Raw genomic sequence first — 22305 nt, forward strand, 5'->3', positions numbered from 1 at the left:
TTTCCTGCAGACCTGTCAGTATACAGTATCTGCTTGTCCGTACAGGATGTATGTACACTATATTGCCAAACGTATTGGGCCAACCCTCCAAAACATTGGATTCAGGTGTTCTAATCACCTCCATGGCCACAGGTGTATAAAATCAAGCTCCTAGGCATGCAAACTGCTTCTTCAAACATTTGTGAAACAATGGATCACTCTCAGGAGCTCAGTGAATTCAAACATGGTACCGTGATAGGTTGCCATTTGTGCAATAAGTCTATCTGTGAAATTTCCTTGCCACTAAATATTCCACAGTCAACTGTTAGTGGTATTTTAACAAAGTGGAAGCAGCTGTGAACAACAGCAGCTCCGCCACGAAGTAATAGACCACGTAAAATGACAGAGCGGATCCGCACAGACATTGCCAGATGTGTGCAGAGTGAATAGCTAAGGGCCTCCAAACTTCATGTGGACTTCAGATTAGCACAACAACAGTCAGTAGAGAAATCAGGAAATAAAGATAAAAGTGAGCGCTAGATGGAGAAGCTGCTATGCGCCAATAAGTACCAAAAGACTTAAAAAGACATACAAAAGAGAAGGGCGCAGCGCTAGAATACAATATAATAATAAACCATATATATATGAAGTGGTGACAAAGTGCTAGAAACTGTGCATAAAAGCAATGATAGTCCTTAAACATCAAACGGTGACTGAAAAAACGTGCGTCTTCCGGTGATCAGAATGATTGAATCATGCACTCACCAGATGCATAATTCAAATATGCATATAGATGGTATCCCGATATCCATACGCAGTTGTCTCATGAACGGATCAGGTCATCATCTAAGTGCAGCAGTCCATCCAAAGAATCTTCTTTATGGATCGTGTGTTGCCACACTAAGACACCCCTCAGCTGTCCCCTAAGAGACTCTGCAGAGTCTCTTAGGGGACAGCTGAGGGGTGTCTTAGTCAGTAGAGAGCTTCATGGAATGGGTTTCTATGGCCAAGCAACTGCATCCAAGCCTTACATAACCAAGGGCAATGCAAAGCGTCGGATGGTGGTGTAAAGCACGCCGCCACTGGACTCTAGAGCAGTGGAGACGTGTTCTCTGGAGTGACGAATGACGCTTCTCTGTCTGGCAAGCCGATGGACATGTCTGGGTTTGGCAGTTGCCAGGAGAACAGTACTTGCCTGACTGCATTGTGCCAAGTGTAAGGTTTGGTGGAGGGGGGATTATGGTGTGGGGATGTTTTTCAGGGGTTGGGCTTGGCCCCTTAGTTCCAGTGAAGAGAACTCTTAAGGTGTCAGCATACCAAGACATCTTGGACAATTCCATGCTCCCAACTTTGTGGGAACAGTTTGGAGATGGCCCCTTCCTGTTCCAACATGACTGTGCATCAGTGCACAAAGCAAGGTCCATAAAGACATGGATGAGCGAGTTTGGGGTGGAAGAACTTGACTGGCCTGCACAGATTCCTGACCTCAACCCGATAGAACACCTTTGGAATGAATTAGAGGGGAGATTGCGAGCCAGGTATCCTCATCTGACATCAGTGCCTGACCTCACAAATGTGCTTCTGGAAGAATGGTCAAACCTTCCCATAGACACACTCCTAAACCTTGTGGACAGCCTTCCCAGAAGAGCTGAAGCTGATATAGCTGCAAAGAGTGGACCAACTCAATATTGAACCCTACGGACTAAGACTAGGATGCCATTAAATTTCATGTGCATGTAAAGGCAGGCATCCCAATGCTTTTCGCAATATAGTGTATATGTGATTCTGCACACAGTGGCCACCCTGGAGCAGTAAAACTGCTATATGGTGGTTGCCAAGTGGTTATGAAAAGTGAACTTATCCTTTAAGCTTTGACAGAAACGAAAACCTGGAAGCTGATTGGTTTTTATGAATGGCTGCACCAGATTTTGCACTCTCCAGTTTTAGTAAATCAACCTAATTGTGCATCAGTTCTGGGAGAGGAACAGAGAAATGGGGGAGTGCTGAGATAGTAAATATAAGTGAATTTCTGTCACTTTGCCTTGAATGAACAAAGTAACAGAATCTCAAAAAGTATTATCTGCATCTAAAATGGCCACATAATATGACACTACAATATTTTTAAAACACTGCAATTGTTTATTTGCCAACAGAAACAGGTATATTGCACACCCTGTCATGCACATACTACACAGTACATATACAGACCCCTCAAAGAATATCATACACTAAAGCTGGCCAGAGATGGATCGAAATTAAACCGGTTTAGCAGGAATTGGCTGAATTTTGTTCCATCTGTGGGTAAGCTGGTTGAACTGAAGTTGATCTATTGATCAATTACAGTACAAGCAGCTTGTTGGTTTTTTTTGTGTGCAATCACTGCTGGTGGTTACAGCTTCCAGCAGTGATCATTGTTTTCTGACTGTGGGAAAACCAGAATACAATAGTGCACTGGGAGGGATTCTCCTGTCAACACTTACTGTGTTGATGGGGGAATCAAGCAAATTTCTTTCCTTTAACCCAGGGTTCTCCAAACTTTCTAAACAAAGGGCCGGTTTACTGTCCAACAGACTTTAGGAGGACTGTGGCCAGCTGGAGTAGAAAATGCCCCAGTGTCAGTGGGAGTAGACAATGTCTCAGTCTTGGTGCTCAGTGGGAGAAAAACAATTATATAGTGCCTGTGATCAGTAAGATGAGGAATGGTGTCCCATCATTGGTGTCAGTGGGAGGAATGCTGCCCCATCATTGTTGTTAGTGGGAGATTCAGTGTCCCGTTGCTGCTGTCAGTGGGAATACTTGTGCCCCATTGCTGATGTAGGTGGGAGGATCAGTGTCCTATTACTGCTGACAGTGAAAGGAAACGTGCCCCATCTTTGTTGTCTCTGGGAGAAATAGTGCCTCGCGTCAGTGTGAGGAACAGTGCCCCAAGGGCCACATCCAGGGAAGCAAAGGGCCGCATTAGGCCCACGGGCCACAGTTTGGAGACCACTGCTTTAACCAATGGTTGAAGGACAGAAAATTCCATAATCTATGGCTTGCCTAAATCACAATGAATGTTGCGGGAAAACATGGTGTCAGCCAAAGATAAGGAAGATAGAATTTCTTCTCTTAATATAGCACTGACATTTTTCTTGACGTGCGCATGCGGGAGTTTTCCCAGCTGCATATCTGGTGGACTAGTGAAGTATGAAATAAGTGCTTTTTTGACAACATTGTAGCATTAATCCCTTGCAGTTATAGCCCATAAGAAACTTAAATGGGCAGCACAGTGGCTTAGTGGTTAGCACTTCCGCCTGGCAGTACTAGGGTTGTAGGTTCAAATCCCAACCACGGCACCACCTGCCTGGAGTTTGCATGTCCTCCCTGTGCCTGCGTGTGTTTACTCCGGTTTCCTCTCACACTCCAAAGACATGCAGGTAGGTTAATTGGATCCTGTCTAAATTGTCCATAGTATATGTATGAATGTGACTTAGGGACCTTAGATTGTACGCCCCTTTTAGGGTTAGAGACTGATGTGAATATACAATATATATATGTAAAGCGCTGCGTAAATTGATGGCGCTATACAAGTACCTGAAATAAATAATAAATAACATAAATATGGATGTTGTCCCCACAGGCCGTACATTGCTCTAAGGATATCCAGAAGACTATATCACTAGATGGGCATCATATCATAGCCAAATATTTCAAGCTACGGATGTGGGGCTCTGGAAACATGGAGGATGACAATGTAATCATCATACAGAGATATTTTATTATGCTAGCCTTATCATAATACTAGAGTTAGTTTTTTTGTGTCTGAGCAAACCTGTTTTATGTTTGTGAAGTCTTATATCGCACACAGCAGTGTGATTCTGGCACAAATTCAATGTTATATTGTCACCCTCATGATCCCGAAGCTTTATTAAAAAATGGCAACACTGAAATGTTATAAAATACTGTATAAACCACAAAACTAATGTCATTTACACTTAAAAACACTATTCTTTTGCTCAATCAGAGCAAGGTGACGGTGCTTCCTTATAGCCCATACCCCCAACAAGGTATACTCACCTTTCCTGCGCTCTCTTGTAACCTCTCCACTCCGGAGGTCCAGGGACATTGCTAGGACAATGAAGGACACAGGGCACCCTGGGACACACAGAAGTAATTCTAAAGCTCGCTAGGTGTGCTTTAGTGAATGGTGTGTATAGTCAGATCCAGGGGCGGACTGACAAATCATGGGGCCCCCGGGCAATAGGGGATCATGGGGCCCCTGTGTCCTTGCCCAAACTCAAAAAAGCCTATGAAAAAGGTACTAGGGGCATCTCATGGGGCCCCCTACTGACCCCGGGCCCTCGGGCAGTGCCTGAGTTTCCAAATGGTCAGTCCGCCCCTGATCAGATCATAGTTAAAAAAAATAGAATAAAAAAATCCCCTGCAAGAAAATGTCATAATGTGCTAGTGTGCATTGCATACATTGCACCATGCATTGCTTTTCACTATTCCTTTTTGTGTCCTTCCAGTTACTGATGGAGACGGTGGATTCGGAGGTAAGGAGTTGTCCTCTCTGCCAACTGGCCTTTCCTGTCGGATACCCAGATGATGTCCTAATAAAACATATTGACTCTCATCTAGAGAACAGCAAGATCTAACAGCATTCCAACACTCACTTTGGTGTCCATGACACAGAGGCCCCAAGCATTGGGGTCCCAAGCAGTCAAAAACAAAAAGAAAAGTCGCCTATAATAACCACCCCTTTGACTTATACATTAGTAATGATTACCTATATTGTATACTGAATATCTGTATACTGACCCAAGAAGTGCAGTATAATGATGATATGCTAAGAATGTGAAGACATTGCATTGTAAAGTCAGACTCGCTCATGGTGAGCAGGATATGGAGTTCAATCACTTCAGTTAACACACTGCGCACTATAATGATGCTGAGTACTAGACACCTAATGTACACAATAACGAAGGGTGGGTATACATATGCACACTGAAATGAACACATTGCACTTTATAATGAATGATTCTGAGTATATTTATGCATCTTTACCACTGCAGCTGCTGTGGAACTGTAAGTCTAACGTGGGTAATAATATACTCAGATATTGACATCCACAACAGCTGTGCTACCGCGGGTTTCTTGGATTTGTAAAATGTGGCCATTATCATCTCTTTCTGGGGTTCCGATAATTGAAAAGTAAAAAAAATAGGGTTTGTAATCCTATGATGACCTGTGCCCCATTAAACTCAATAGTTAGATAGGTTGTCAGTGCAGTGGGCCATTGACGAATGTTTTGGATTCAAATACTGTATGGACCTGTTAATTGCTTTATGGCGTCTGCCAAGAGCAAATTTCCTTATGGTTGATTGAGTCCTACAAGAATCTCCTACATGCATTGATGGCAGAGCACAACATATACCTAAGAGAGGATCCATCTCTTCTTATTAAAACTGCGTAGATGAAAAATCAAGCATACTGCTAATTTAAGACCCTTCCTGTTGATAACATTTTTTATTTTAGTTGGTCTACTTTATCCAGCAAATAAATCTTTAAAGTAATCATCTGTATTCCTCCTCAGTAGGTGACCAATACTACTTTCCTGATCAGGCAGAGGAGCAGTTATCTAGCTGTCTCTATCACATATAAGCTGGCTCTGCAAGAGGCAATTTGACAGAGTGATCAAGATTTCGATTCCATTTACAGTCAAAGTCACATTTTTATTTTGATTGACTAATTCCACTAATTCCTTGCTACTGCAGTAGTAGGCAGTAGAAATTTCTTGGCATGTCTAGTAAAGCAGGACTTGTTTCGGATACAGTTGCGCTGGTTTTAAGGGAGGTGGTGTATTGAGATCGCGTGTTGGTCCTTGGCTATCCGACTCCTGGAGGAACCATTCAGAATGCCGTTTTGTCAAACAAGTTCCATCTGTGTATGTAAGGTGTGGACCACCTTATATGGAGAACCAAACTGAATAGTTTGGTTAAAATTTTTATTGGTATTCTCAAAATTAACCAACCTGTATGTTTCAGGGGATTTGGGCTCCCCCTCCATTCCATTATATTCAATCTATAATTTATTCTATAAGTTTTCTACATTCTAATCCATAGTTTTTCCAACCATTCACCATATGGCAAGAACACCATCTCTTACACAAGGGGTGCTCAACCTGTGGCCATTGAGCCACATGCGGCCCTTGGAGCCTTCTGATGTAGACCTCCACCTCAAACTGAATTTTAGGAGTTTTGGTGCACTTTCAGAAATTGCACCACTCGCACAAGATGTAATAGAAGTCTATGGAAAAGAGCAGCTAACACGCAGGAAAGCTGCAAGTCCACTGTGCTGCACCCACAGTGCAGGTAAACTGCAACACATCAGTGTGAAAGCAACCTTATAGTAGGCTCAGGACAGTAAAGACTCCTTTGCATTTGCGGTTTGGGGGGCACTAAAACCCCATAATTGAGACAGGGTGTAGTGTCAGGGGTCGCAATGGCAAACCCACCCCATGCTCCAGGGGGCCCGTGCAGCCTCCCTGTCACATTCTGTTTTCAACTTGGACTGGAAGGGTGGCGGGGGCGTCATATACAGGAACTGATCCTCTCCATTTTGCCCCCTGCAACCGCCGAAAGCCTTTTCTACCCTCTCTCCCTCCCGCCAGCATTCAGCAGCTGCTATTGAAATAAAAAAATTCAAAATTCTGAATTCAAACGGTTACAAAATAACTTGCCCTCGCACCTCAAAACTTTGAGCACCCATGTTTTACATGCTCACTCACCATGATATACAGATCACGTTACTCAATCCTTAATATTTTTAAATACATTTTTACACATTCTTGTATATAATATATATGGTTTCTGTATGTAAGGTGCCTCAAAACACGTTGGCTGTATGATTTTGGGAATACCAATAAGGATGTGAACTAAATCACTGAACTTGATGACTCTCTGTAGAAAGTGTTCCTCACCCTACATGAGCAGTGCTAGGCAAGACCTAGATGAATCAACTCTGTTCTATCTGATCTATCTATGCAATTTCAGTAAATAGAGATGGATCTTTTTTTAAACTCAAGTTCTTTTTATTTCAGGTTTGCATGTGGCTGTCTAATGGACTGCCAGCAGCAAGTTCCTAAATTTTGCATCAAATTTCTTCCTGTATGTGAGCTACTCCCTACTTGAATACCCATGAAAGCTGTCACTGCTCACTTTGCAACAAGTATGACTGAATGCAGAAGACAAGGGGGCACAGCAAGTGCCTGTGGACACAACACAAGGTGCCCAAATACATGCAGATTACCTGCAATAAATGGTAATTTAATCCCTCTGTTAATAACTAGATTTTAACAAGGATGTCCCCAGTTCTCTAGCCCAAAAAATATCCTCTTGGATACGGATTGCACAAAATGAAAGGTATAGTCACTACTAGTGTTAACCAAATTACATGATTAGTGGGCACCAACGCCAAGTCTATAAGACTTGGCCATCGCCATGACTAGTTCGCAATCTGATTAGAAACAGAAGCTTTAGTCACACCAGGCTGCATATACATAGTCAATATACACTCACCGGCCACTTTATTAGGTACACCTTGCTAGTGCCAAGAAAATATCCCCCACACCATTACACCACCACCACCAGCCTGAACCGTTGATATAAGGCAGGATGGATCCATGCTTTCATGTTGTTTATGCCAAATTCTGAGCCTACCACCTGAATGTCGCAGCAACCAATCTGCCCATTCTCCTCTGACCTCTGACACCAACAAGGCATTTTCATCCACACACTGGATATTTTCTTTTTTTCGGACCATTCTCTGTAAACCCTAGAGATGGTTGTGCATGAAAATCCCAGTAGATCAGCAGTTTTTGAAACACCCAGAGCAGCCCTTCTGGCACCAACAGCCATGCCATGTTCAAAGTCACCTAAATCTCCTTTCTTCCCCATCCTGATGGTCGGTTTTAACTTCAGCAAGTCAACTTCACAACATCTACATGCCTAAATGCATTGAGTTGCTGCCATGTGATTGGGTGATTAGCAATTTGAGTTACCAAGCAATTTAACAGGTGTACCTAATAAAATGGCCGGTGAGTGTATAGTACATATAGGCATGTGGATGTGGCATCCAGGCCTCGCTCCACCAGTTTTGAAATGCATTCCTAGTGTTTAGCTTGCTGTATAGAAAAAGAAAGGGGTTGCTTCTCTAAGCACTTTTGGCCCAGTGTTTGGGGGTGTATGACAGGAATCAGACACATGTCTCAAGCACCCTGTATTAAAGTTTATGTATACATTGTCGCAAAAGCAAATTTTGTCTAACACACAGTATGTGTGCAGTATTCTTTTGGGTTTATTAATGCTTTGTGCATTGCCTTACAGAATTGGCCTAAAGATTTTGGAGAATTTTGCCCATTACTTCAACAGAATTGATCTTATAGGAACTAATCCAGGTGCCTCTTTTAAATGTGCAAAAACAGAATATAATTGGTTCATATAGGCCTTCGGATAAATTTGACCTGCATTTGACTGAGAAAAAGCGAGATTAAAATAGAACCAAATTCAATAGCAACCATCCATTTTTAAAAGAAATAGGAACTCAAAATGGTTGCTATGTACAGCCGCATCTCATTTTGATCTCTCCATGTTTCAGTGAGGTCACTGGGACTTAAAGTAAACTTGGCTTGTATAAACTTGTGGAAAATTCAAATTAAGCATTTGATGATAAAAATGCCTAAGAAGAGGCCACTTTCACATCCTCCCGGTGGGCCTCCCCTAAAATCAAAGGAAGGTTTGTGAAGTGGGAGGGATGAAGCTGAACATTAAAATGCAAAGTTAATACTGGCCTATAGCTTGGGTATCTTTATTTCTGGATCTACTGATCATCTTGACATTTGTTTTTGACTGAAGGTAGTCTCTACTTTTCTATTTTTTTTACTCAGAAAGTTTGGAGTTTAAATAAACCCTTTATTAGTCAACTTATGAAAGATGGAACCTTTCAGGGTATATTAGATCCCTTCTTCAGCCTTTATAGCCTTTCTGAAAATGTATTTTCTTTTTATCTTTTGTTAACTGTGAATCTACAAAGGTTCATTCTTTGGCCGAAGTTTTGACCCTTCTCCAAAAACCAAGTAGGGCATTTAGCACACACTACCAGTCATAACACATTTTCATGCTTTTCAGTAAAAAGTATTGGACTTTTAGAAGTTCTCACAACAAGCTTTCTTAGATTGGGTGGTTGTTGATATGCTAGTAGAAATGGTTCTGGGAATAATTCTCAAACTCTTTTTGTTTTTTTGCAAAGGAGGCTGGAGCTTTGTTGTGATCGTTCTTTAAACCTCTAGGTGTAGGTTGTAGGTAACCTCCCGGTGTGAATTGTAGATGACCACTTTTGGAACCGGATTCTTCTTTTCAGTCAGTTTATAGTGTAAAAGACAATGTGGATGGTTCTGAGGATGTTAATTGCTTTCCTGATCTGTGTGTTGGCTTTGACTGGCTTTTATCCCTGTTTATAAGGCTTGAGGTGTTCAGTGTTAATTTCATTGACAAAAATATTTTCGGCATAATTTTCGTCAACGGCATGTTTCCAGTGATGAAAACTAAAGAAAAATTGCTCCAAATGTTCATCAATTGATGAAAACTATGACGAAAATCAATTCCATTTTTCGTCAACGGACGAAAACGGAACAAAAATGTGAGGGAAGGACGTTTTACTTGTAAAGATGTTATATAATGGTTAAATCTGTGTCTGTGTAGTTTATTCAAACTTCAATGCCATAAATAATAACATTTTATTAGATTTCTTTTACTCCAGGTGTATGTAATGAGTTTGGAAATTCTAGAGAAATGCTTAAATAATGCATTACAATTTAACTAAACCCATTAGAGTTTAGTTGATTAAAATGATTTTAGTCGATTAAAATGTACTGGAGACTTTAGTCTACTAAAATGAAGGATAATTTAGTGGACTAAAATGTACTGCATATTTTAGTCAACTAAAGTACTACTAAAACTAAAACAATTCAGACGACTAAAATATGACTAAAACTAAAATGGCATTTTAGTTAAAAGACTGTGATTAAAACTAAATTGAAATTAACACTGAATGTGCCAGTTGGGCATCTCTGTCTGTGGTGTCTGATGTCTGAACAGATCCAATTGTACATTATGACTAGACTATAGATGACAGATTCATTTATGTGCCTGAGAAGAAAGCTTTCATGCCTTAAGTGGGACAGTGTGTGGGTTTTCTATAAATGGAAATTTCTGTAAGTTCTGTACAGAAGGCCTCCAGGTTGCATTGAATTTTACAGGAAAATACACTGTTGCAGATTGAAAAGGAAAGGTAATTTGTAGTTACATTCCATTAAAATACGGCTTGTTTAGCAATTGTACAGTATATGCTATATATATATATATATATATATATATATATATATATATATACAGTGAGGAACAGAAGTATTTGAACACCCTGCGATTTTGCACGTTCTCCCACTTAGAAATCATAGAGGGATCTGAAATTCACATTGTAGGTGCATTCCCACTCTGAGAGACAGAATTTAAAAATAATTCAGGAAATCACATTGTATGATTTTTAAAGAATTTATTTGTCTTGCACTGCTGAACATAAGTATTTTTGAACACCTAAGAAACAGCAAGAATTCTGGCTCTCAAAGACCTGTTACTGTGCCTTTAAAAATGGAAGAGGCTAAAGACGACTGTCAGTCTCCCTCGGATTGGGGCACCATGCAAGATCTCACCTCGTGGAGTATCACTGATGATAAGAAAGGTGAGGAATCAGCCCAGAACTACAAGGGAGGAGCTGGTCAATGACATGAAGAGAGCTGGGACCACAGTTTCAAAGGTCACTGTCGGTAGAACACTACGCCGTCATGGTTTCAAATCATGCATTGCATGGAAGGTTCCCCTGCTCAAGTCATCACATGTCCAGGCCCGTCTGAAGTTTGCCAATGACCATCTGGATGATCCAGAGGAGGCATGGGAGAAAGTCATGTGGTCAGATGAGACTAAAGTAGAACTTTTTGGTCTAAACTTCACTCGTCGTGTTTGGAGGAAAAAGAAGGATGGGTTGCATCCCAAGAACACCATCCCTACTGTGAAGCATGGCGGTGGTAACATCATGCTTTGGGGGTGCTTTTCTGCGAAGGGGACAGGGCGACTGCACTGTATTAAAGGAGAGGATGAATGGGGCCATTTATTGTGAGATTTTGAGCAACAACCTCCTTTCCTCATTCAGAACATTGAAGATGGGTCGTGGTTGGGTCTTCCAACATGACAAGCACACAGCCAGGATAACCAAGGAGTGGCTCCGTAAGAAGCATATCAAGGTTCTGGAGTGGCCTAGCCAGTCTCCAGACCTAAATCCAATAGAACATCTTTGGAGGAAGCTGAAACTCCGTGTTGCTCAGCAACAGCCCCAAAACCTGACAGATCTAGAGGAGATCTGTGTGGAGGTGTGGGCCAAAATCCCTGTTGCAGTGTGTGCAAACCTGGTCAAGAACTACAGGAAACGTTTGACCTCTGTAATTGCAAACATAGGCTTCTGTACCAAATATTAACACTGATTTTCTCAGGTATTCAAATACTTATGTTCAGCAGTGCAAGACAAATAAATTCTTTAAAAATTATACAATGTGATTTCCTGAATTTTTTTTTTAATTCTGTCTCTCAGAGTGGGAATGCACCTACAATGTGAATTTCAGACCCCTCCATGATTTCTAAGTGGGAAAACTTGCAAAATCGCAGGGTGTTCAAATACTTCTGTTCCTCACTGTATATACAAATATATATATATATATATATATATATATATATATATATATACATACATATTTATATATTTATTATTTGCTTTTTATTTACTACACAAAAGTGGAGTTACCCTTTAATGCTGAACTCCGGGAAAACAGCTAAAAATACAGATGAAATGCATATAATTCCACATAATTTGTGGGTTTCAGATTCATTTTCAGAAATGTATAATGCCTAAAAAAGGAATCCAAGGCATCCTGAAAGCTTGCATCTTAATAACTTAAGTTAGCCAATAAAAGGTATCACTTAAACTCCAAACTTTCTGCAATACTCTTTTACTGCATTTTTTATCATATGCAATGGTGTATTAATTTCTTGTGCTGCCCTAAGCAATACAATAATCGGGCGCCCCCCACCAGCGATGCCGCCCGCCCCTCCACTGAAAATTGCAACCCAAGGCAAACGCCTTGTTTACCTCGCGGTAAAATACGCTGCTGATCATATGCTCTATTTGCATAGGCCAGGATAGGGACAATTTAATTTAAGGGAACTAATAAGTTGTTTACTCCCTTAAATGATTTCACATTTCTAAGTGCCTCCCCAACTATCTAGCTGTAGCTTTTAGTCTATTTGTACTTTAGAAATATCCTTATTGTCAGTTATATGCAAGCTTTTACATTTTCCATTATGTTTTATTTACCCAAAAGTGCTGTTGTCAGAGCTACCTCTTTCCACTTGCCTGGGCTGCCATATCCATTTTAGAACATCCTTTCTATATAACTCATACATTAGTGTTCCTGCTAACCTTTCTCTCCTCTAGGCGGAACTCCTTTCCTCAAAACTTTGGAAACTTCACTGCATGTTAATCATGCTTGGATGGAGGTGTAGCACTAAGGCCTCATGCACACTGGATGTTTTTAAAGCTGCTCTTAGGGGCGTCTGGCGTTTTTTTTTTCTGGTGCTAAACACCCTAGCATGTTAGCCTGTGTGTCCGTGCACACATAAGCATTTAGAGAAGTTTAGAGCCGGGCGTTTAAAGGCAGAAAAAAAAAACACCACTGCCAGCACATCCAGGAGCAGCTACACTTTGGCAGAAACACTTGATGTGCCTAAAGGTGTGTAAGCTCGCTTTAACAAAAGGTGTGTTTAGTACTTGAATGATAATTTCAATGGCCAGAATAAGTTTTATTCTGGCCAGTGAAAGGAATTAATAACCAAGCACTTGATGTGCCTACGTGTTACATGTGCTTACACGCATTAAGCTTTTTTTTATGCCAAAACGCTGTTGCCAGGAGGAAAGGGGTCTTGGAGAGATTGCCAAACGTAAAGTATGCATAAGCCCTTAAGCTGGCCATACATAGTTCAGTTTTTTTCATTCAGTCAGTAGGCTGAATTAAAAAAAATAAAAATTGGACTAATTCTCCCATCCATACATTTAAGGTGGATATGGGAATCCACCCCGACTGTGCCATTGTATTCTGACAGACGTAGATCAAAATTCATCTGGTTCCTGCTTAACTGGCTGAATTTTGATCCATGTGTGGCCAGCCTAACCCTTGAAGGAGCTGCTGGATTTTTATGGGCTCACCTGCCTAGTTGATTTCCCACACAGCTGCAACCAAACATGCACCAATCCACTGACAGCGATAGACAAGCAGACCCCCAGGCTTCCAATCTACATTTGACATTTTATTGGCTCAGTTGTCAAGGAATAAAGTGTTAGGGGTACAGGATATTCAGTATCCAGGTCAGTCCCCCTTCTGTCAGCAACAATAAGGCTGGTGTCTCCAATTTTTCTAGGATCAACCTACCAAGGATAGCAAGGTTGCTGAATGCTCTAATATTTTAGAGGCAGCCTCCCAGTTACAAATGGATCTTTTCAGAGAAAAGTATTTGTTGGCTCTAAATTTTTCAGTAGCAGTCTCCCAATGGCAATGGATCCCTAAAGTACTTGTAATGGTGGCCATAGATACTGCAGTTAAACCCCCCCCCCAAAAAAAACAAACAAAAGAAAAGCCAGCAATTTCCAAATATAGATTCTGCAGTAGCAGCCTTCCAATAGGAACTGGTTTGTAAGCCCAAGGTGAGCAAACACAGAGCTGAGAAATGAGCTCTCTATGCCATGTCAATTTGGCAGCAGATTCTCCTAAACTAACCTGGACATTTTCTGTATAGTAGACTTCTCAGATGATGTTTCAATAGGCAGCCATCCTCATGGTCCTCCAGGTCCAGACTCTGGACCTGGAAGGTAAAGATCCATGGACTCACATTATCTAAAAAGAAAAAGGCTAGGAGGCAAGGACCTTCAGCACTAACATTCTCACCAGGCAGAGCCTGGGAGACAAAGGCCTTTCTAGAAGATCTTCCCAAATATTCCCACAGCTATAGCAGGCAGAGGTAGGCAATGAATTTGGGCTTAGGGAAAACCCAACTATCCACGATAACATAAACACACAAAGCTTGGGATGACTACAGCCTAGCTGCCTACACTAAATTTAAACTAAGAGCAGTCCAGCCCATTCTGGAATTACACCCTTCTCAGGCAGCAGGCTTGCGAGGTAAAGAGCCATGGACTCACATCAACTCAGGGCAAAGCTTTGAATTTAAGGGCCTTCAGCACTCCCACCCTCACCATGCAGATCCTAGAGGCAGGAACCTTTCTAGAAGGTCTCCCCAAATATTCCCTTCACATCACTGGCATAAACCCCTCAGTGATTAGCCAGGGTGAAATACATTTTCAAAGCCCATAACATTGTATTTTCTTACTCTACCTACTGGAGAACATTCAGCAGAAGCAGACATAAGTAAACAATGTCCTCGAGTTTATGGAAAACTCAACTTATGGAAAACTCCTCCTCAAAGTTGAGGATGGTAAGTGCTGTTCTCCTATACCACAGACTCTAAACCAAGTAAGGCCAGTTATTTATATGTAAAGCGTTATCTCTGAATATAGCTATATTTTGCATGACACTGAAAAAAAATATTTTTTAAAATGCTATGGATCCTTTTCCAACTGTGGTATCACCTGTTGAAACCTACAGAGGTCAACTAAATTATTTAGTGGGTATGTGCAGCTTAGAATTGTGTCTTTTTAAAACACACTGGGGAAAATTTAGTAAAACTAGTGCACAGAAAATCGGAGAAAAGTCAGAGCTGTGCATAGTAACCAATCAGCTTCTACCTTTTATTGGCAACGCTTAATTGAACAAGCTGAAGTTAGAAGCTTATTGGTTCCTAGGCACAACTGTACCAGATTCTGTGTGAACCAGTTTTAGTAAATCACCTTACTGTAAAAAAGTATAGGCCAATGTCAACGTACTTTTGTTTGTGTCAGAGCTTTTCCTTTCCCATACAAGTCAATGGAAGCACAAAAGTAGATTGAAGCAGCTTAGAAGAAGGTCAATATACTTGTCAATGAACTCCCAATGGTCCCAGGAGCATCTCAAACTGATCTTAAATGCAAGTGCAATGCATCTGAAAACAAGCTGCATTTGCCTGTTGACCCAAGCCCAACGCCCATCAACACAGGCCTCAATGCTGCTGGTTGCTGTGGAAAATAGACATACCAGTAAACATGCAATTTTTTGTGCAACACATATGTGTAATATAATGAAAATCCCCTTCTTGTAGTAAAAGGGAAACTGTCAAATGTGTTAAGGAATGCAGATAAACAATTTGAAAATCCACATTATAAACAGAACATTCATATTGGTTGCTAGATTTTTTTTCATTTTTTTTCAAAAATCTGGAAATATAATAAACACAACCCTAATATTCCTATTGCTAAAATAAAACCACACTTGGAGATGGTGAATATTTTAGATAGAAAGGATCCCACACACTATATATTTTCTGCATACACCTTAAAGCATTTTCAAATAGGCTGATTAGTCTTCCCTAGCTTAAATATCATTTATTTGCAATCTGCAGCTTAGTATCCCATTGTAGAATTCCTTTTTATTTCTTCCCTTTGTGGTCGTAACATGTTTTCTCACCTATACTACATTTCCGTGCAAGCACCTTTCCAGCTGTCCCTGACAACTGGTTATTTCTACAGATTCCTGCACACAGCATGGGCAGCTCCTTGCTAAAGATGGTCCAGCTTTCTTTGCCCTCCTCTTATGATGTCATTAGGGGCAGAATGGCATATTGTGATTTGAAATGGGACATTTGGCAGCAGAGTTCCTATAAACTAGTCTGTAAATAGTCTATCCACCCAACTGATATTATATTTTTATAAGTAGATGCCAGATGGATCAACCACTTGTTTCCTTTTCATCTCTTAGTGACTTTGAGATTACTGTATTTAAGATGACAGATTCACCAACCTGCAGTGGTCATTATGAATGGATCCCACCCACTGTTGGTCTTGTTATGTCATGAAGACTAAAGCACAAAAAATGAAGTCTTCATGGTTTGGACACAGAGCTGTATACTTAATTGTAGAGATCTTGCAATGTGTCAATCCACCAGCGTCTACCATTAAATTAAACGATTGATGGGACTGGTCGTTTAAGAAATTATACAGGGACGTGTTACCTACTATCTCTTCAATTAGGTTCCTGTATAAGGGACAGGTACACTGTACATTGTAGGGCTTTAAGTATCTGTAGTGGCATACGAACAGGTATCATCAAAACTGAAAGTGAATATAGAAATGATACTCATGCTAAAGGCCGTAATGGGCACAGATGCCTCCCAAGATGTATATTTTTTTACTCCTCCATGGCAAAGATGGCCACCTTGGATGGCTGTAGCGCTGCCTGTGTGTGTGTGCATGCCTGCACAAATACACGCGCAGGCAGTCAACTCGGAGACATAGAGCCTTGTCATTTTATTATCTGGTATGACATCCTCCACCATGTGTCCATGAGAGTCGCTTGAGACAGCTGCCTCAATTGGCCACATTGGTGGCATGGCCCTGCTCGTACTGTGTACCAAACATGTTTACCAATTTGCGATTGACATTTGATGCAAAAATCTCTTGCCAATCAGTTATGCACTGATTAAAGTACATCCTTTTTTTTCTATGTTTTGAAGTAGACCTGTAACTAGATAGTTAGAAATGGAACCAATAATTCTGAGTTGACTACAAAATTTTCATAAACTAGGAAGAGTCTTAAGCTGCATGATGATGGCAAGTTGACTGGGCAAGCTGCAAGTTGATGGCACGTTTGATAACGCATATTTACAATTTCTCAGTTGTTAAGGAGAGGACGCGATATTTATTACATTTTATTAGTCCTTACTGATTTTATTAGGAGGATTTGTTCAGAATTTTTTTTAAAAAAGCTGCTTCTTATGGGAACTGTCAATGATGAATTTTTTGGAGTCTGCACTAAACTGATATTTTGATGTATACAAATGCTGTAGGGTGGTATCACGTTCTATCTTATTATCATACTTCAAGACTGTTGGCTTTAAGGTCTCTGTTCCTGAGTTGATGATGATGATGATGTTAATGATGTACATCTCAACCATAACCACTGACTTGCTCTCACTGTAAAGTTTCCTCTATGTTTATTAGATGCAACAGGAGACCTGTATGGCTTTGTTTCCTTATGAACAGATTCTGTGTAAAAAAAAAATATTTTCTTGTTTTTTGGGGACCAAAAGGATTTATAGTGAGTGCCAAAAATCCTCCCTTCTCTAATCATTCATTAAGGGATATAGGGCACATGTGGATTTATGTACCCCTAAAATGCAAAAAGAAATTGATTTTACAATAAGCATAAAATGAAAAGAAATCTCTTTCAATCGATGCTTGTGGGACCAAGCTCCAAAATGATCCTATGTCCCTCACCCCGAACTAATAAAAGGAAGTTTTCAGTGAGTGCAAAAAGTCCCCTTACCCCAACAATTTCTACATAAGAACTCCAAGAGAATCCCCGCAAGTTCTAACGGTCTATACTAAGCCAGTAGAGCCAGGATCGACCTTTAATCTCAAACATCAGTTTTGGAAGAGTTGACCTATTAGGGAAAAGGTCCATTTTGGATGTGGGGGGTTGTTTGGGGGGGGGGGTAGTAATATTGTGCCTATACATCTGTTCCTCTTACACTTTTAATATACATTTCAGGGTGGAACGTTTTATGCCATTAATTCAGTGAGTCTGAAATGTTTCTATGGTTGTTTGTGTGCATGATAAAACTTCTGCAAGCTAAGCTCTAATTTGGACTAAAAAAAACACTGCAGAGTCTGTCCACCCGTGAGTGTTGCTGCTGATCCAATCCTTGCAGAAGTCAACCTGTACAAGTCTTTAGAGGACACACAAGACTGAAAGACATTACAGGACTGTAATAAATGTGCCAATTAAAGGACTTCTTCACTTCAAAGGACTACTAACTCTCTGCACCTCTTTACCCTCTCACTGCCAGATCAGCCTGCAACACATTGACAAGAGATGTCTCCATCGCATGCAGATTCGTGTCTATGGTCAGGCCCTGGCATGCAGGGAGTTATACACAAAGCTTCCTGATGGGAGTCACTGCTCCCTGATGTGTTATACCTCAACCCCTAACTTATATGTAATGTATACATTTACATACCTATATGTTCAGATATGTGTGTATATACACTGAGCCTGCACAACAGTGTCTGTATTTTCTGGATGTGCTGGTCTACTGTCTTCCTTCAATGTCTGGTCCAGTGATACTGTGAGCCGCAGCGGTCTGCAGGTCATGACTGTGTGTTGTATGCAGTATGGTGCGCTGCACAGTGCTATACTGCTCACTTTGCCCTATAATGTGAGATGAAAGTTTATTCTACACTGTGCATATGGCATTATGGTGCCAGCAATGTAAAAACCACTGCAGTGGCTGATGAGAAACAAAAGTTCTGCAATGCAACAGGTGAGCAGTTGTGCTTCAAGTACATGCGTCATAAGAGACCAATGGGGAATAACATTGTTTTCCTCCTTCTGAAGACGTTAGCTGCATGGCCTCAATACTTCGAAGTCCTAGAATGATCTTTTTGCAAATATAAAATTTGGAGCAAAGCCCGCATTCCTTATCTTTATACCTGTCTTTTGCTCAGTAACTAAAAAGTATTAAAGTTATTGGATCTGCAGGGCATTTTCAGAAGGAAAGGTCAGAAATGGCAGTTTACACATGGTGCCAGCCAGGTTTTCTTTCCGTGTTAAAACAAGGTGAAATTCAAGAACCGAGAGAAATGTCATTGCTGACCAACTGGGAATACTAATACAAAATAGGCATGCAGATTAGGAAGTCAGAATTTCTAATCTGCATATTCATTTTTAGGTTGTCCACATCGGCATAACAACCCGGGCAGTTGACATTTTCCGAAAGGGAGATCGGTAACAGTATGTTCTGTATTATAAGGGTTCCTCTAAATCAGGGGTGTCAAACTGGCGGCCCTCCAGCTGTTGCAAAACTACAAGTCCCATCATGCCTCTGCCTTTAGGAGTCATGCTTATAACTGTCAATCTTGCCAATCAATCTTGCCAATGCCTCATGGGACTCATGCCATGAGGCTTACAGACAAGTAAAAAAGATCATTGGTGTCATTCTGCTGGCTTTGCCAAGTGTTGGTCCTGGAACTATGTAGGCACCATCAAATGGAAGGTCAACCAGCCATAGTTCAAGGAATCCTTAGCAACCTCTAGAGCACAGGTGTCAAACTGGCGGCCCTCCAACTGTTGCCAAACTACAAGTCCCATGAGGCTTACAGACAACTAAAAAAGATCATTGGTGTCATTCTGCTGGCTTTGCCAAGTATTGGTCCTGGAACTATGCAGGCACCATCGAATGGAAGGTCAACCAGCCACAGCTCAAGGAATCCTTAGCAACCTCTAGAGCACGGGTGTCAAACTGGCGGCCCTCCAGCTGTTGCCAAACTACAATTCCCATGAGGCATTGCAAGATTGACAGTTACAAGCATGACTCCCAAAGGCAGAAGCATGATGGGGCTTGTAGTTTCGCAACAGCTGGAGGGCCACCAGTTTGATACCCCAGCTCTAGAGGAACCTTAGTTTTCCACGGAGCCCTGATTGAGAATAGTTGCTATAGAAAAAGAGTTACTCTACCAGTATGTGAAATTTGAATAACCTTTGTAAGTTAATAAAAAAAATTATGCCCAGGTTTGCATTACTTTTGGTACAGTTCTTGTATATTTAACAGACCAAAAGTAACCAAATAAGATATGTTCGTTATTAGAGTTTACATACACTTTAGGCCCCATTCACACCTGAGCACTTGTGGCTCAAAGCTCCAAAAAAGCTTGAAGTGCAAAAATCAATTATTCTCAGTGGAGATGGTTCACATCTCCACTACAAGTCACCTGAAGCCAAAGGCCTCAAGCTCAAACAAACTCTGGAGCTTTTTTTGTAGCTCAAATTGGGCAGATTTGCATATTTTTTGGTGTGTTTTTAATCCCATAGAAATTAATGGAAACTCACGATCTGCACGTTTTGTTGCGCATCTTTGCACAATTTTCTGCTCAAAATAAAAAATAGTAATAATATATGAATAAATAAATGTAAAGTAAATGCACAAGTAAATAAAAATTATCATAAAAAATAATAAAAAAATAAAACTAATTATTAATATGTAATAATAAATCAATACATAACCCATAACCTTAACCCCCTAACCTTAAAAAAAAAAGAAATACATTATTATTATTATTATTATTATTAATAATAATAATAATAATAATAATAATAATAATAATAATAATAGTATCATTATTATAAACCCAAACCAGCAAACAATAAAAATAATAACTGTATTATTTACTATTAATAATAATTTTTTGTGTTAGGGTGCTTATTTATTATTGTATTATTATTATTAATATTAATTCATTTAAAAAAATTTAACCACTTGCCCTCTGGAAGGTTTACCCCTCTTCATGACCAGGCCATTTTTTGGAATACTGTGCTGCATTATTTTAACTGACAATTGCGTGGTCATACAACGCTGTACATAAATAAAATTTCAGTCATTTTTTTTCTCCCTACAAATAGAGCTTTCTTTTGGTGGTATTTGATCACCTCTGCGGTTTTTATTTTTGGCACTTTAAACAAATTTAACAAAAAAAACAAACAATATTTTTGACTATAATTTTTGCTATAAAACATATACAATGAAAAGATTTAAAAATTAAAACATAAACTTAAGCTAAAATGTATTCTACTACATGTCTCTGGTTAAAAAACAAATCCCAGTAAGTGCATATTAATTGGTTTACATGAAAGTTATAGTGTCTACAAATGGCGGTATATATACTAGAATTTTGTTTTTTTAATACTAGTAATGGCTGCGATCAGCTACTCATAGCGGGACTGTGGTGGGCATTCTGACACTAAGGCCACGTTCACACTAGCTTTGTCAGATGGCATCAGACATTTAGGGATCTGTGTAGTTTAATCACCATTAATTGCTGGCCGGGACCTGGTAATTGACAGTGTGGGTAGAGCGGCGCATGTGCCCCCTATACAGAATTTCAAAATCATGCATATTTACATGATTTTGCACAGCACGGCTGCCCTGTAGCAGTACATCTGCTATGGGGCAGTCGTCCAGTGGTTAAGGGTTAGGAGGTTAAGTTAGGGGTTAATTATTATTTATTATTATATAGTATTAATTTATTGTATTTATTTATCATTTATATATGATTATTTTTATTTGTGTATTTATTTTACATTTATTTATGTTCGTTTATCATTGGTATTATTACCACCTTAATGACAAAAAAAAAAATAAGAAGACAAGAAATAAAATATTAACCCCTAACCCTTAATTTTAACCTTAACCCTAACTCCTAATCCTAACCTAACCTTAACTCTGACCCCTTACCCTAACAAAAAAATAAGAATAAATGAATAATATTAATAAAAAATAAATAAAAGCTGATGGAAAAAAATTAAGAAGCTAAAAAAATCCTAGCAACAAATAATGCAACAGATGATATTCTTTTCTATTTCCTAATAAAAACCGCCAAAGCTCAAAAACACCTAAAAAATGCTGTATGAAAACATGCAAAATCGCACAAAAACACTCAAATTCGCTATGCTCAAGTGTGAATGCAGCATTAAGGAGCAGCATATACAGTAGGTCAGCATTTAATACTGAATTCTGTTGACCCAATTACTGTTTCAACAGTGGATCGTTATTTCAGTAGCAGAAAGTGTGCCTAATAGTCAACAAACAGTGCTGAATTGATTTCTCACAATTACCAATTTTGTGGACAGCTTCCAAAAAAAATTTGATTTATTCTGAATTGAACATTGTTCACCGCACTTATCCACCAACTATTTACCTAGTGAAAAAAAAGTCCTTATTATGTATCATCTAAATTATTTCTGAATATTTTCAATGTATTCTGTATTTCTAAAAAAAAAAAGTTCAAAAAGGTAAAAAATATAAAAAATAAATAATTGAAAAAAAAAATCAGAAAGACTAAATGCAATGCACGTGCCTATAATAACAATGGAAAATGTAATTTCCAAAAATTGGTCAGGCTAACAAAAAAATAAGAATAAATGAATAATATTAATAAAAAATAAATAAAAGCTGATGGAAAAAAATTAAGAAGCTAAAAAAATCC

At 39.7% G+C, this 22305-nt stretch overlaps 1 protein-coding gene across 1 annotated transcript in view; it reads left to right on the forward strand.

The window, feature by feature from the left end:
* Nucleotides 1-8807, forward strand: part of TBKBP1 (TBK1 binding protein 1) — a 163263-nt gene extending 154456 nt beyond the window's left edge. The window contains exon 9 of the mRNA XM_089674317.1: nt 4488-8807. Coding sequence (XP_089530443.1) covers nt 4488-4616 — 129 coding nt within the window. The 3' untranslated portion in view covers nt 4617-8807. The remainder of the gene's footprint in view (nt 1-4487) is intronic.
* Nucleotides 8808-22305: the final 13498 nt, after the last annotated feature.

This window comes from Staurois parvus, unplaced genomic scaffold (genome assembly GCF_062004578.1).
Source record: "Staurois parvus isolate SC_StPar_1 unplaced genomic scaffold, SC_StPar_1.0 ptg000151l, whole genome shotgun sequence".
In the NCBI taxonomy this organism is placed as follows: Eukaryota; Metazoa; Chordata; class Amphibia; order Anura; family Ranidae; genus Staurois; species Staurois parvus.